Source organism: Myotis nattereri (assembly GCF_964212035.1).
Source record: "Myotis nattereri genome assembly, chromosome: 2".
NCBI classification, from domain to species: domain Eukaryota; kingdom Metazoa; phylum Chordata; class Mammalia; order Chiroptera; family Vespertilionidae; genus Myotis; species Myotis nattereri.
Window position 1 is genome coordinate 176,627,834 of NC_138076.1, and position 16,633 is coordinate 176,644,466.

Below are 16,633 nucleotides of genomic sequence, written 5' to 3' on the forward strand. Positions count from 1 at the left end.
TACATTAAGAGATGGAAAACAATACCGTGATATTTCAGGTATCATATATACCCCAGGTTCATCTTTTTCTATAAGAGCTGGGAGCTAAAATCTAACTTCTAATCATTCCTAGTTTCTGCCTCAGATTGTGTGTTTTTTTTTTAAGAGATGCCCATTAGAGATGGCAGAAGAAAGGAGACTTTCATTAGGAGTTTTGTCCTTAATAGCCAAGCCCTACTAATGACAAACAATAGGCAAAGAAAAAGGCTATGAAAGGCGAAAGAAGACAGCAGATGGAAAATGATCTATATATATAAAAGCCTAAGCAACTGGCTGACTGGCCAGTAGCTATGATGCGCACTGACCAACAGGGGGCAGACGCTCAACATAGGAGCTGCCGAGTGCGGTCACTTGGCAGCTGCGGCTCTTGGCTGATGCACCCGGAACCAGAGAGGAGGGAGCCCAATTCCAGGGTGTGTCACCCGAGAACCGCCCTCTTGCAATATGGGACCCCTCAGGGGAATTCAGGAGCTGGTTTCAGCCGGATCCCCACAGGCCAGGCCGAGGGACCCCACTGGTGTACGAATCCATGCACCGGGCCTTTAGTAAAGCTATAAGATAATGGAACTCCTGACAATCTAAGAGAGTATTTGGGGGCCTTTCAGGGGAGGAGCAACCCCAATTATCTCTCCAGTCAAAACATCACAGCATCAAAAAGAATGCCAGGAATAATAAAAAACTGTTAAACCGAAAGGCATATCTATTCCATGAATTCTCAAAGAGAACAAAGCATACTATTCCCACCCCTTTCTTAATACGCCCCTGCACAAAGTTGCTGCATGTTCCTGAGAGGAGCATGTGAATGGTGCAGACACAGAGGAAAGCTGAGAACCACTGATGTTAGAATATTTTGTTTGCAAGCTGGGATTACTGATCAGAAAGGGTTTCATCTTGTACGATACAGCCAATAATTCATTTCGCCTCTCTTTCAGTATTCTCTTTAACAAGCAACTCATCAGGACCACCAAAGGAACACAACTTCATTTTCTAACAGTGTTGTCAGAAAATTCTTATATTGAAGCAAAGATGTGCTAAGCAAGTTGGGGCTCTTCTGTTTACTCAATATTTACTGAGCCCTTGAATGGACCCTGAGGACCAAAGGAATGGATGACTTGAGTTAGGGATTGGAGGGGCAGGTGGAGTAGAAAAACAGAGGAATATCAGTGAAGAAGTTGAGGTGGCTGGCAAGAGTGAATGCAGGGGGATTTTTTCCTATAGGGGTAGAAGACAAATAGTCAGGGAGCTCTGTGGATCATGGAAAATAACCAGTTGCCACTTGAGTCAATAGGGGATCAGTGATGAGAGGAGAGGAAACAGAAGAAGAGGGTGATGGTTCTGTGAGGCAATTCAGGCTTTAGGGGAGGTTGACACTGAAGTGGCTGGGGCTCAAAACAGCACAGGAGGAAAGACAGAGAGGCCAGCAGTGGCAGGCAGCTTTGGCAGGGACTAAGCGGGGGAGAGGGCGAAATAGAAGGCATTATGAAAAGCAACGAGAAGACAAGTGCCTAGGAGAGCTTGCACCTTGGTTGTTTGTAAACAACCGATCACAATCCAGGAAGACCGTGCTAGATTAGAGATACACATACAATGCCAAATAAACCCAGACTGTGAAGAGTGCCTGTGTTCATCCTAACAACCTGACTTCCCAAGCACTGTTCTAAGCCCTTTAAGAATATTAACTTTTTATTCTTCTAACAACTCCACGATGTGGGTAATATTTATATCCCCATTTTATAGATGAGAGAACTAAGTAAAAAATAAATAAATAAAATAAATAAATAAAAAAGAACCCAAATCACCCAGATAATTACTGCAGAAGGCTTTAAACCCAGCCAGACTCCAGGGACCACACGCTAAGCCATCATAGTGTATTCTTCCCACTTTGATTTTCTAGGGCCTAACACAATGACTGGCCCATAGTAAACGCTGGAATACTTGTTCAAGGGTTGAAGGAGCCCTAGCTTTTGTGGGCTCATAGAGACAAACTGAGAAGGATCTAGGGATTTGGAAAAGAACACAGACCCTGGTGGACTTCATTGGCTCAGGGGTCTGAACGGTACTGGGAGAGCTATTTTCCCAGCCTGGTATGGATTCCAGGTCGTGTCAGCAGGATACTGCTCCCATCAGATGCATAAGCCAACAGATACAGGCTTATCCATGACCCTGAAGGTCCAAGTCGGCTGGGCAGTCCTCCCCCAAAAAACTGGATGTAGCAGAGCACAGTGTGCCCTCCTCTGAACTACAACCACTCTGATCACTGCTCTTACACCAACACTGACTTATATATTACCTGGTTCATCGTATATAACCACACCGGTTTATTGTATATCACATTCCCCCTTGTGGGCTGAAAATACTTAAGGTCGAGGCATTTGTATTATTCATCTTGGATTCCCAACACCAAATATCATATTAAGTCACCAACATAACAGCACTAAAGCAGCCTGTGTTTTTCATTGCGGGAGAGAGGGGGAGTTACATGTTAGTCAACTCTCTACCGTGGAAGTAAAAATCACTTTGTGTAAAAGCTTTATTGTTCCATGGAGGATTTTTAGTAATAATTTGTAACCAAATTTGGCTATAATTTGATAAGTTCCTATACCTTATATTGCATTATATTTGAAATTATAAGAAATAACCTCTTGTATTCTTCTGCTGGGATATTATAATTTATTTGGTTCTATAGACTGACTTTTCACCTCTTAAACGTTCTCATTAGCATAAATTTTAAAAAACACACAAATAACCCTATCCTAAGGGCCTTGCACTTTTTTAAGGCTTCTATTAACATGTAGCCTAATACAAAATGTTGCCTACCAGAAGCCCAGGGAACATCGCAGCCTTGCACAGCAGGCTGGATATTTGCCTTGGTGCAGTCCCCAGAATAGTGGCTGTGAGGCAGGACAGTCAGAAGTTAGGAAAATTCCTTGGCCAACTAGAGTAGGGAAACTGAAACAGCTGAACAAACTGGCTGAGCAATTTCCAGCCAGATACAGGTCACCTCCCTAGAGATAATATCTAGGCCTCAGTTGTATTTCAGCTCCAGGCCCAGAAAAGCAGCAAAACCAGGTGGGCTACGCCAGGACCACTGGCAATGACGAATCCCCCCTGCCCTGGTGCTCACCAATCAGTAGAGACCACGACCCTAAAAGGGCAGACCAGAAAAGGAATGCATATTCTGCTGAAAACCTCCCCTGAGACCTCCCCTAAGATTCCCGCCAGCAAGAGAGAGCTAAAAGCCTCAAAACAAAGGACCCAGTGTGTGTTTCCGCAGCCAGAAGAATGCCTATGCCTTCTCCTTCCCCCTCATCTTCCCCCACAGGCAGGCATCTCCTAACTCTAAGGGTCCCCATGAGACTCGCAACCAGGGGAACAATGGGCAGTGATAGCTCATGCTGGGCTAATCCCCTGAACCTGTCTCCAAGGCCCCCTTTTCTCTGACTTCCCGGTGAGCTAAAGCAGCCCACCTTGGCTCACTTCTTTCCTACGGCATTTCTAGAGAGCCAAGCAGAGCACCACGTAGGTCCCTCCTGTTGCTTCTTCTATCCTAGGCCCTTCCTTGGGTCCCAGATTTAAAGAAAAATACCCTCAAAGTCACCTGGCCTCCTGCTATGAAATATTTCCTGCATGAAGTCAAGAAACCATACTGGCCAGCCCTATGCAGACCTGCTCAGGGCCAGCTCCCCTGTCCTATAACAGCTGCAGGTGGTGAATTCTGGTGAATGAGCCAAACAGCTAGGTTTATCTTCAGGCTATTGCTGCATAAGTGAGATAATAACACAAAACTGACTGTGGGGTCCCAGAATACTTCCTGGTGCTAATGTCCACTGTCAACCACACTCCAAGGACAGATGACTACTTCACAATGCTCTGCAAACGATGTCAAGTGTAGTCCTGAAAACACACACGACTCCTGAAGTGTGGGCAATGCATAACTAGTCCAGCTTTAGTAGTTCAACTAAGATTAAATATTTGTATGAACTCCTAAAGGTCCATCTCTATACTGAGGGGTTACTGGTAAAAGTTTAACCAATAGTCAGTCACCAAGTGATCATTCTTGAATACAGAGTATCTCATTACAGATATCAATAACAGCCAGTTGAGGAGCCATAGAAGGCTTCTGGCCACGGGAAAGATGTGACCAATACCCAGATTTAAGAAAATTAATGGCGGGGGGAGGGAGGGTAAAGTGGATAGCAGTACTGCTGGGGAGAAAAGTGGGGCTGAAATATGACAAAGGAGCCATCAGGCCGAAACCGGTTTGGCTCAGTGGATAGAGCGTCGGCCCGCGGACTGAAGGGTCCCAGGTTCGATTCTGGTCAGGGGCATGTACATGGGTTGCGGGCACATCCCCAGTGGGGGATGTGTAGGAGGCAGCTGGTCGATGTTTCTCTCTCATCGATGTTTCTGACTCTCTATCCCTCTCCCTTCCTCTCTGTAAAAAAAAAAAAAAATCAATAAAATATATTTAAAAAAAAAAAAAAAAGGAGCCATCAGGAAAGGAAGGGGAAGCCGTAGTACTGGAGGCAGATTGGATGGCAAAGGGGAAGCCATAGTACTAGAGGCAGATTGGATGGCAAGTAGATAACAGAGCAGATTTAAAATAATCTTTGAAGCAGAAGGAAAGCAAGGTTGTTAATACCACCAAGGAATGTCAGGAGAAAAGGCTTGGTTGCATCAGAAGTTGCAATTTGGTGCCCTTACTACATTGACATTTCTTAAGCAGGCCTTGAAAATAGCAGAGCAGTACAGATGACCTAGAGAAGCCCAGAGACTGAATGAGACCATTAAAGAACAGAGGTGGCAGGAAATAAGAGGTTGCAGGAGAAAAAGAAGAAAAATGGGCTAGCCAGAGGACGAAACTTTGAGATTTAGTGAAGTGCGAAAATCAGGCGATCTCATGTAATCCAGACCCAAAAGAGGGCTTAAAAAAGAAGCAAATGCCACTGAAAAAAATTAACAATAAGGGCTAGAAACAGGCTGTTAGGTAACAGAGTACTGATCCAGTTGGGAACAGAAGGTAGCCTAGAAATAAGTGGGGAGGAGGATAAAGAAACAGACAGCAAAGGAAGTACTAGTACATAACGTAGTTTAAGTAAGAAAGCTGTTGGGTGGTAGCTTCAGAGAATATCAAAGTTTAAACTCGTTTGAAAAGAAGAGAGAGGGAGGAGGAAGTAAAAAGAGGTCAACCGAGCTCATATCAGATACTCCTCTTGGATATAAAAAGTATATCAGCATAAATTAAAGCCTATTTCAAGAGGGACAGGGTGGGGTTGAGAAACAAGAGCAAAGTAGAAAAGACGTGTAAAAAATACAATGAAGAATCAACCAGAAATAGGCAAGATGGTTGCCAAAAAGTAGAGGGCCCAGATGATGTGTTAGTTGAGGGGCAATCTGTATCATTCATTGCCTGGCACCAGCAAAACCTATCCTCAGGACCAACGGTGGAGTTTACCCATGTTTGGGAATGCCCAGTCGTTCAAAACTGGTTGCATTTGGGAAAATCTGGGCACCTGTTGAAAATACAGCTTCTCTCACTCTACTCCTGGAGATTCTGACTCCTAACGAGGGTGTGGCTGGGGATTTTTAATGAGCACTCCAAGTAATTCTGATGCAACCAGTAGGATGGCATTTGGAAACCAAGCACATCATCAGAAGGATCTGATATACTTTTTAAAAATACAGATTACCAGCTCCTGTCCTAGCCTAGTGAATCTCACTATGCTCACATCAACAAAATGAAACACATCTTGTTTGAGTCTTTTTTCAATCAACTTTCCAGCAAAGGCATGTTAAAATTTTTTTCAGTACAAACTACCCCAGACTTGAACCAAATATTTTGAAAGTCCAGAGGTAGTGGCCTTGGGCAGATACTTAATGAATGGCTATTCATTAAAAGACAACTGACTACTCTACTCTTTAAACTGCTCTTGGAAGGAAATTCAAGTAAAAAAAAAAAATACTCTTCCTGGTTCCTGTTCCTCTAAAGGACTTTCCAATCTCAAAGTCCATCTTTAAGCAGCTTCTAACAAACATTAACAGATTGACGTACATCATCATTTTATTATAAATCTTTAAACAAATTACTTGTGTAGATCACTGTTTTAAATACAAGACACATTCATTCATGTCACAAATATTATTAGCCTTAACATATATGTAAACATATAGGGTACATTGTCATTGCATAGCACTTTGCTTTTCAAAGCTCTGGGACATCTTAAAAACTAGTTGCAAGTATGTGAGAAGGGAAGCCAGAGAGACCTGGTTCAAATCCTGCTTCTGAAACTTAGGCTAGTTGTACAATATCACAAAATTAAGATTTTCTGAAACTTGATTTCTTTCTTCTGTAAATGGTAATAATACCACCTATCTTGCTGGGTTGTCATAAAAATAAGATCTGTAAGTAAAACACACATAGTTCTGATTCAGAACCAGCATTTACCGTAATAAACAGTACTCTTATCCCTCTTACCCAGATTTCCATAGCAACCCCCTCTCAACAAAGGTGAAATTAGTCCTCTAGAAGTACTCATGAGACTGGACTTTATGTTGAAAACCCAAGTATTCCAGCCATGGTGAGAACGTTAAAAAGAAACTCTTACTTATGGAAAGCTTGCATGTCATGATAATGTGAAGAGTCTTTTGTCACACATCATGCAGATGCTCAATAAATAATAACAAAAGATATACTTTTAAGTGTACTGCTGAGATAAGAAGATAATGAAGGTTCCCAAGGATAAGAGAAAAAAAGAAAAAGAACAACAAATCTAAACCCTAGCAGCAAACTAATTTGTAGGCCCACGCTGCCGTGGGAGCAATACCATTCCCTCCAGAAACCTGAGGGTCTTGTAAGGGGAAGGGACACTTGATCTTGAGCTTCTGAATGGGAAAGGATTGAACATGAGAAACAACCTCAATGTTCCACTCTTGAAAGAGCTACACCTTTGTTAAAAGGGCAAGGTAGGAAAAATCTGCCTTCCATCAAAGCAAACTAATGAGTAAATCTGCAGACCTACACCAAGCCTAGATTAACTAATGAAGATAATGACACTGCTCTCCCCTGAGCAAGCCTAAATTCAGATTTACAACATCTTCAAGTCAGGGAAATGCCTGGTTAATAGAAGTAGTCTTGGAAGTCAAAACAAACAAGTATTTTCTACAGAAAGGTATCTTCAATACACATCCTTCAGGATTCCCATAAAATTAAGGAAACACACTACCTTGAATAATAGCAGGAAATACACACAGTCAGTAGATAAGATTTTCCTCTACCCCCAAAGGTTTCAGATATTCATACTATGGAAAGGGGGAAGGAACAGAAAAGTTGAACCAAATAAAACACAAAATAAGAAAAGTTCAATCCGACACCACACGCACACATACAAAATGCCCTTTTAAATTTTTTTCCATAATGGAATTATGTGCAATAATGCCAGGTGTACTTGAATTTGAATCCTGGATAACTAAACACCAGTTTATGATTCTAAGCAAGTTAGTAAAACTTCTGTGCCTCAATTTCTTCTACTGCAAAATGGGCATAATACTGTCCTACCTACCTATTAAGATTGCTGTGAAATTTCATACACATGTCTTCATGTGTGTATCACATAGCAGAGTTCTTTAATACACAAAACGCACTTAATAAATAGTAGCTATTGTGAACATTAATAGAGTGTCTCCTTTGTGCCAGTGATAGTGCCAGACTCTTTGGGACAGAGATGGATAATGATTCCTCTTTAGGATACTATCTGGCATGCTTGCTTTGTGCCAGACATTCACCTATATAATTGTACTTCATCCTCCCAACAGTCCTATAAAGTACTATTTTCTCCATTGTCCAGATGAGGAAACTAAGAAATGAGTTAAGAGTCTTGGTCCAATTCACACAACTAGTAATGAAAGTGGGACTAGAACTTGGGTGTTATATGTCCCCAGAGCCTGTCTTAATTACCTCACCTCTCTCTTTTCCCCATTTGAGAAGATTCACATTCAGCTACATATGGAGAATGCAGTTGGTAGACTTCTTTTTCTTTCCTTTCTTTTTTCTTTTTTTTTTTTTGACCAAAAAGCAGAGAACTCTAAAAATAGTGGGTTTCACAATCACAGAATATAACACAACACCATTAAACTGAATTCTCTGCTCAGTTCTTGACATCTCAGTTTTTGTTCCTTCTTTGAAAGGGAAAGTAATAACAATTTGATTATGAGTATGCAATGAGTCTAAACATTGTGGCTTTCATATGTAAATACTTTTTTAGGTACTACAGATTGGCACTTCGTAGGAATTTAAACCTTGTTTACTTTTTGATGAGAAGATTCTATTTATATAATGATAGATAGTTGGATGAGACTTAATATTGAGTAGCAGATTTGATTAAAACAAGGAAGCACTTTCTAATTGTTTTACCCCACCAAATTGAATAAGGTGTGGTCATTCAATAGTTTAAGACTACCTGTCAAAACACCAGATATTTCTCCAACAGATACTACAGACTATATTATGGTAAAGAGAAACAACTATACCCAGGAAGACACAGTAATTACTTTTCAGCCCTAATAATAACGGCAGCAAAAACTTGGGAGTTCATGTTTAGAAAAAGAAAAAAAGAAAGGGGACGGGAGGTGCTTTGAATTTTCTCTGAATAAAAAATAGAATAGAGCCCTAGTCAGTTTGGCTCAGTGGATAGAGTGTTGGACCCTCTAAAGCAGGGATCCTCAAACTACAGCCCGCGGGCCACATGCAAATACAAATATTGTATTTGTTCCCGTTTTGTTTTTTTTACTTCAAAATAAGGTATGTGCAGTGTGCATAGGAATTTGTTCATAGTTTTTTTTTTTTAAACTATAGTCTGGCCCTCCGACGGTCTGAGGGACAGTGAACTGGCCCCCTGTTTAAAAAGTTTGAGGACCCCTGCTCTGAAGGATCTTGGGTTCGATTCCGGTCAGCCCCCCGATCTCACATCAATGTTTCTCTCTCTGTGTCTCACTCCCTTTCACTCTCTCTAAAAATCAATGGGAAAATATCCTTGGATAAGGATTAACAACAAATAGAAAAGGAAAAGAAAAAAAAAAGAACTCTTTCTTTTATAAGCACAGTACCTTGTAGAAATGTTTATAGGCTGCCACAGCACTACTCACTCCTAGTTCGAGAAGGGCGATATTATGTTTTGCTCAGAATTTGAAACTATGAAGGTGATTTTAAGTAAAGTGATATAAAAGGCTTGGATTCCATTACCCTCAAGTTTGAAGACAGCTGATGATTAAGACACTGGGTAGCTCAAACAATTGAAAAATGGATTAATAAATAACTTCAACACAAAGCAATGCAGTTTCACTTTAAAAGGAAGATGAATCACCTAAATCTGGAAGAGATTTCAGAGATTATTTCCCCAGTGTCTTCATTTTGCCGATGAGGAAATCCAGACCTGAAGCACTGTAATTCGGTTACTTGTTTACATTTTTTTCTCCTATCACTATTTCTGCCCTTAGCTATTGTGGCTATAAATTCATCATAATTGTAAGCCATCATCATATTTTTCTGCCCTATGACTACTACAGCTTCAGGACAAGGGCTATTTTTAAACCTCCAGCGCCTATCACATTCAAGTCATCACAAGAGCTTTGCTAAACCAGAACAAAATGAGTGAAAGTGAGTTAAAGTATCTGTATTCCTGCTGCTTAAATAAGGGTTTTGCCTCATAACTTGGTCTACATACAAGACATCTCTGGTTATGGCACAATAAGAGCACAAAATAAGGTCGAAGGGGGTTGTAAAGAAAAGTTTTGCAGATCAAGAAAAATATCTCTAGTGTGTTCTACATAGTTTCACGTTCCCCTGGGGAGAAAGGAATGCCTTTGAAGAGCTAAGGCGAAGCGGGCTTGCATACATCATCTTGCTTATTTCTTCCAATACTAAGGTTCAATGAGAAGTCAGAACTCAACATCCCGCATTGCTGATATCTCCATTTGTCAGCACGAAAACAGCAGTAAGAATTAAGTTTCTTGATAGTAGGAACGTTTTCCCTCATGCGAGGCTTGCAGCTACTCACGCTCAGGGTGGGAGTCGAGGGGTTGTTTTCCAAAAGGGAAAACGCGGAGCACTCAGGTTAGCTGGTCCTCGGCCACTCAACAGCGAGGCTGCCAGACCAGGGTGACCATCTGCCTCCCCATCCACTAGTCCTTCACGAGGACGTGCCGAAAGCAAGAATTTAGCGAAGAAACGTAAACGTTGGTATTCAGAAAATGAGCACGATAACCAAACTTTTAAGAGTGGTACATCTACTTCCGGAATTCTCTGAGAATTGACCTCCAAGGCAAGCGCAGCCTAGGCGGGCTCCTGCCCAAGCAAGGTCCTCGGGGGAAAGAGACAAAATAGGGAAGACGGGGGGTGGCCAGCGCAGCCCCTGGGAAAACCTCCCCGGCTGGCTCCCCTTGCAGCCGACAGACCGAGCGCACCGACCGGGCGCGTCCCACGCCTGAGCCCACGCCCCCTGCCCATCCCTCCCTCCCGAGGCACTTACCTGTGGTGCCCGCGGGTGACGGGGTCCTGAAGGCGGCCGTCTCGGCCCATCCCGGGTGCGGCGAGGGCCGACTCCAGGGTCTGGGGGTCCCGTGCAGCAGGTAGGCAACATTGGACTTCCGCCGGATCGCCACCCGCCTGAAGTCGTAGCTGCCCTTGCTGCTCACCCGGCCGGGCTCGCTCCCCGCTCCGCACTCTCTCCCGCCCTGGTCCGGGCGCGAGTGAGCGCTCGCCGCGCTCCGCAGGGGCAGCCCGGCGCGGGGGGGTGTCGCCTGCATGCCCACGCTAGGCGCGACTCGAGGGGGGCGACTCGGGGCTGCTCCGCGCGGCGCCGGCTCCTGGGCAAGTCTTCCTCGTCCCTTCCTGCCCGGGACGAGGAGGGCCGCCCAGGGGGGCGCTCGCTCCCTGCGGCTCCCGCACTCACCTGGCGCCGCTACTGCAGCGGCCGGGCTGGGGCTGCTTCCACCCCCTTCTCTCCGGAGCCCAACGCCGGAGGCCCTGGGGGAGGGACGCGGAGCGCGCAGTGCTCAGGCCGCTGGAGCCGCCAGCGCCACGGCCTCCGCCTCCTCCTCGGGCCGGGAAAGCTGCCAAGGACGCGCGGTGCCTAGTGGAGCGCCCTGGGCGCGGTCTGGAGCGCGGTCCGCACTGGAGGCTCCGCCCCGCCGCCGCCCCGCCGCCGCCCCGCGCTCGCCCATTGGCCGAGAGCACCGCGCGGCGCTCACCTGCTGCCGCGCACCTGGGGCCCCGAGGTGGCTGCGCTCACCTGCGCGCCAGGCTTGGGAGAGAGGAGATAATTACAGCTTCTTTGGACTCTGCCCCAAGGCTTCCTGTTCTCACAGACCCACACGACAAGGATCTCCCGTGTGTCTCAACTGCTGAACCGAGCCCTGAATAATAATCGTATTTATGTCGTGGAGCTAACCAGCGAGTTCGGTGTTTTAGATAAGCAAACCAAGATGCGGAAGCGACAAGGAGCAGAGCTGATGAGTACCACCTTCAGACCTGGTTGCTGCAGCCTTGCCAGGAAACTAGTCTTCCCCAAGTGCCAGCTGGAGTGCACAGGGACGGGTGGAGGAACCTGGAGCCCTGGACCATGGGAGATCCACTGTACACACAGGAGCGGGCAGGCCCGGAATCACCCCTCCCCTATGAATTAACACAGTGACAGAAGACTATGGACTGATTCATGCTCCTTACATTTTATTGTTATATTTTCCAATGTAGCAGAAAGTATATGTATACTGGTGTGTTTTAATTCTACTTAAAATGTTTTAAACATTCTATTTAATTTCATCAACATAACCTGTCTTAGACTGATCTAGTTCCTAATAAACAAAATAAAACCAAAAAAGAATACTCAGAATAAAAATAATGAACTAATAAGTTGCTTCAACTACTGGTAGAACATCACTTCCCACACTAGAATTTAATAGAAGTCAGCACTTTACAGCAGATTCACTCTTATTTCAATCTCACTGGAGAAAGGTGAAAAATTTCTTTCATTTTAATAATAAATCATGTTATTTCCTCAGTAAATGAATTATAAATGTTACTTATTTACTTTGATGCTTTCACTAAATATGATTTCATATAAATATCATTAAAGAAAAAAGGTCACAAAAGGCATAAATGATGCTGACTTTATTCAGCAGCATTAGGGGGCTGACATACAGCAGATAAGTTCATGAAGATCTAATTGAAGAAGAGGATACAGTTATATTTCAACAGGAACTGAATGGGAGAACATATTTGTCAATAATACATCTAGTAAGTTCTTAATATTCAAAATATAGAAGGAACTTATAAAACTCAACAACAACAAAATAAATTAAACAATTAAGAAGTGGGCAAAAGATCTGAATAGACATTTCTCTCAAAAGGACATAAAGATGGCACATTGACATATGAAACAATGCTCAACTTCACTAATCATCAGAAAAATACAAATTACAACCACTATAAGATCACCTCACATCTGTCAGAATGGCTATCAGTAAATAAATAAACAACAGGTGCTGGCAAGCATGTAGAGAAAAGGGAACTCTCTTGCACTGTTGATGGGGATGCAGACTGGTGCATCCACTGTCACAGGCAGTATGGAGTTACCTAAAAGAATTAAAAATGGAACTGCCTTATGACTCAGCGATTCCACTTCTGGGAATACATCCAAAGAAACCTGAAGCACTGACTCAGAAGAACATAAGCACCCCTAGGTTCATTGCAGTGTTATTTACAATAGCCAAGATTTGGAAGCAGCCCAGGGACCATCTGTAGATGAGTGGATACAAGGGGCATGGTACATTTACACAATGGAATATTACATGGCCATAAAAAAGAAGGGAAGGAAATCTTATCTTGCAACAGCATGGATGGATTGAGAGAGTATTTTGCTAAGTGAAGCAAGCCAGTCAGAGAAAGACAAGTACCATATGATTTCACTTATATGTGGAATCTAATGAACAAAATTAACAAATAAAATGGAAATAGACTCATAGATAGAGAGAACAGACTGCCAACTGTCAGAGCTCCGGGAGGGTGCTTGAGGGGGCTAGGTGAGAAAGGTGAAGGAATTAAATAAAAGAACAAAACCAAAAAGCTGCTCATAGACAATAGTATAGTGATTACCAGATTACCAGAGGAAAGGGGGAGTAGAGGAAGTAGAAGAAGAAGGTAAAGGGAGGATAAATGGTGATGGAAGGAGACTTGGAGTGGTGAACACACAATAAAATATACAGATGATGCGTTATAGAATTATACACCTGAAACCTATATAATTGTACTAACCAATGTCACCCTAATAAGTTTAATTAAAAAATAAAACCAAATAAATAAATACAAGGAGCCCATGGCCTACTCACCCTCTCCCTACTCCTGCTTTTACATGTGGTTCTGTAAGGATGCTGCAGCCATCTTGTGACCAGCAGGGGAGATGTCATGGATCTAACTGAGGGTAGCTGAACAGAATGATGAAAGAGCCCAGGCTATTGCTGAGTTCAACACAGTACTGAAAACCCCCAGAAACTCCCTACCTCGTAAATCCTTGCTAAGGGGCAAAATAAACTGTCCTTATTGTGAAGCCACTGTTAGCCAGACATTTTTGTTCATGTTTAGCCAAAAGCGTACTGATACAAGGAAAATAGTTTATCCAAATTTTAGGAAATTTGTTGTGCAATTATAAAGCTATGTATTTAGCCCTGGCTGGTTTGGCTCAGTGGATAGAGTGTCAGCCTGTGGACTGAAGGGTCCCAGGTTCGATTCCAGCAAGGGCACATGCCTGGGTTGCGGGCTTGATCCCCAGTGGGGGGCATGCAGGAGGCAGCCAGTCAATGATTCTCTCTTATCATTGATGTTTCTATCTCTCTCTCTCCTTCTCCCTTCCTCTCTAAAAAATCAATAAAATATTTTTTTAAAAAAAGGTATATATTTAATGCTTTATTATTACTGCTTAGCACTGTTTTAGTTTAGGAATTCCACATATTCCTTTGTTGTTTTCCAATGAGATCATCTAGAAAGGCTCAGCAAATTGTGATTTGTGGGCCAAATCCAGCCAATTCCTTGCTATTTTTGTATGACCGATGAAATTATTTATTTATTTCATTTAAAAAATATTTTTATTGATTTCAGATAGTAAGGGAGAGGGGGAAAGAGTTAGAAACATCAATGATGAGAGAGAATCATTGATTGGCTGCCTCCTGCACGCCCCCCACTGGGGATCGAGCTCACTACCTGGACATGTGCCCGTGACCAGAATCGAACCAGGGACTCTTCAGCAGCAGGCCAACACTCTATCCATTGAGCCAAACTGGCTAGGGCCTGATAGATGGTTTCTAATATGTTAACTTGGGGGTGGGATCAAAAAAATAATATTTTGTGATACATGAAAATGATTTAAAATACAAATTTCTATGTCCATAAATAAAATGTTATTGAGCTCAGCCAGCAATTTATGGCTGTTTTCCCACAACATCAGTATTGAGAGTTGAGACAGAGACCAGATTGACAACAAATCTGACACTGGTCCTTAACAGAGAAAGTTTGTTGACCCCTAATATAGATGAAAATAAGAATCTTATATGAAAGTTTTGTTTCATTTTTGAAAAATTATTAAACTATTATCAAAAACTGTAATTTAAGCTCTGACATATTATGCCTTTGTACATTCCATAACAATGTCAACAGGTGACACACTGAAACTACAAGACTGTAGCCAATCTATAATTGTGAATTTACCTCTTTCTCCAGTGACGCCATTGCTTTATTACAAATTCACACATCTATAGGCATTTGCAGTAGTCCACATAACTGCATCATTAGAATACAAAATAAGCATATTCAAAACAGCCCTGAAATTATTCATGAAAAAGAGACAAAGTATAAACTGAAGTCAGTGATGTTATTTATGTAATACCTCAAATAGAGGTGTTTTTTTTTTCCCAAAGTAGACACAAATATGTGATAAGCATTTTCATGAGAATATTGACAATCAGAAATATTTTTTTTAAAATATATATTTTATTGGTTTTTCACAGAGAGGAAGGGAGAGGGATAGAGAGCTAGAAACATCGATGAGAGAGAAACATCAATCAGCTGCCTCCTGCACACTCCCCACTGGGGATGTGCCCACAACCAAGGTACATGCCCTTGACCAGAATCAAACCTGGGACCCTTGAGTCCGCAGGCTGACGCTCCATCCACTGAGCCAAACCGGTTAGGGCCAGAAATATTTTTAAAATCACAGAATAAACATTTTCATGCTAACATACTCAAATGACTATAAGAAAACAGATTCCTCATTTTTGAGTCTCCAAAATGCAAACCTGAAACTGTGGAATGTGTCCCTTTCTGCCATAGTCTGTATTTATGTATAGCTTTGTCTGATTTTCTTTCTGGACTATAAGCTCCTGAAGGCAGTCTAATTCCTATTTGTATGCTCTGCAGCATCTTTTATAGTAGCTTTCACAAAGTAAAATACTTATTGAAACTAGCTGAAGACAAATGCATGACAGGAAAAACTCTTCATGACTGTGAACAGTATTCTTCCTGAAGGAATGGATCCTAAGTAAATAGTCAGAAATTTAGATGACAATTTCTGTATAAAATTTTTGATAAAGTGTTTTTTTTTATATATTTTTATTGACTTTAGAGTGAGAGGAAGGGAGAGGGAGAGAGACATAGAAACATCGATGGAAGAGAAACATCCATTGCTGCCTCCTGGGGATCAAGCCCGAAACCCAGGCATATGCCCTGATGGGGAAAAGAACCTGTGACCTATTGGTTCATGGGCTGATAATCAACCACGGAGTCACACCACTCAGGCTTTGGATAAAAATTTTAATAGCATCTTTATTTGTGATAGTAAAGGTGTGGAAGCAATTTACATATCAATAAGAGTCTTCTTTTTTAAGAAGTATAATTCATCCATGCTAAAGAATATTTTGCCAGCCTTAAAAATAATGTCATTGATAACTTTTAATGACCTAGAAAAATGTTCATCCTAAAATGTTTAGAGGGAAAAACAGGATTCAGAATTATATATTCAGTATGATTCAAGGAAAGGCACCAAAATGTTAACAGGAGTTTTCATTGAAAGTTAAGATTATAGGTAAATATAATTTTCTTTTTATGTTTCCACATCTTCTAAATGTTCTACAATAAACATGTATTACTTTTATTACTAGGAAAAGAAAAAAAAGTTGGGGAAATAAATGAATGGTGTGGGCAGAACCTCATCTGTGACCAATCTGCAGGAAAATAATCTGATTAATTCTGGGTGAAATGACTGTTCTTATCCTGGTCTGAGCAGGTCTCTCCCAGGCTGTGAGGGAGAGATGTGACTCTCGTCCAAGGACAGAGAAGCTCTGCCGGGGACAAGCATGATGAGCAAAACTGGGCTGTGAATCTTGCACCTAACAGGCTGACACTGCCTCCGTGGCCTCACTGGTGTGATCTTCACTGACCCGGCCAATTATTATCTGTGTCTTTGCCGATCTAGAAGATATGTAAGAACAAAATCAGTCGTTAAATAATATGCTCAATACCTTAGGCAGTTTAATAGACACAGTCAGAGGCTCT

The 16,633-nt window shown here is 42.3% G+C and overlaps 1 protein-coding gene across 1 annotated transcript in view; it reads right to left on the minus strand.

Moving 5' to 3' along the window:
- The window catches only part of FGD4 (FYVE, RhoGEF and PH domain containing 4), a 224,573-nt gene extending 213,410 nt beyond the window's left edge, over nt 1-11,163 (minus strand). The window contains exon 1 of the mRNA XM_081083679.1: nt 10,563-11,163. Coding sequence (XP_080939805.1) covers nt 10,563-10,839 — 277 coding nt within the window. The 5' untranslated portion in view covers nt 10,840-11,163. The remainder of the gene's footprint in view (nt 1-10,562) is intronic.
- Between the last annotated feature and the right edge of the window lie 5,470 nt (nt 11,164-16,633).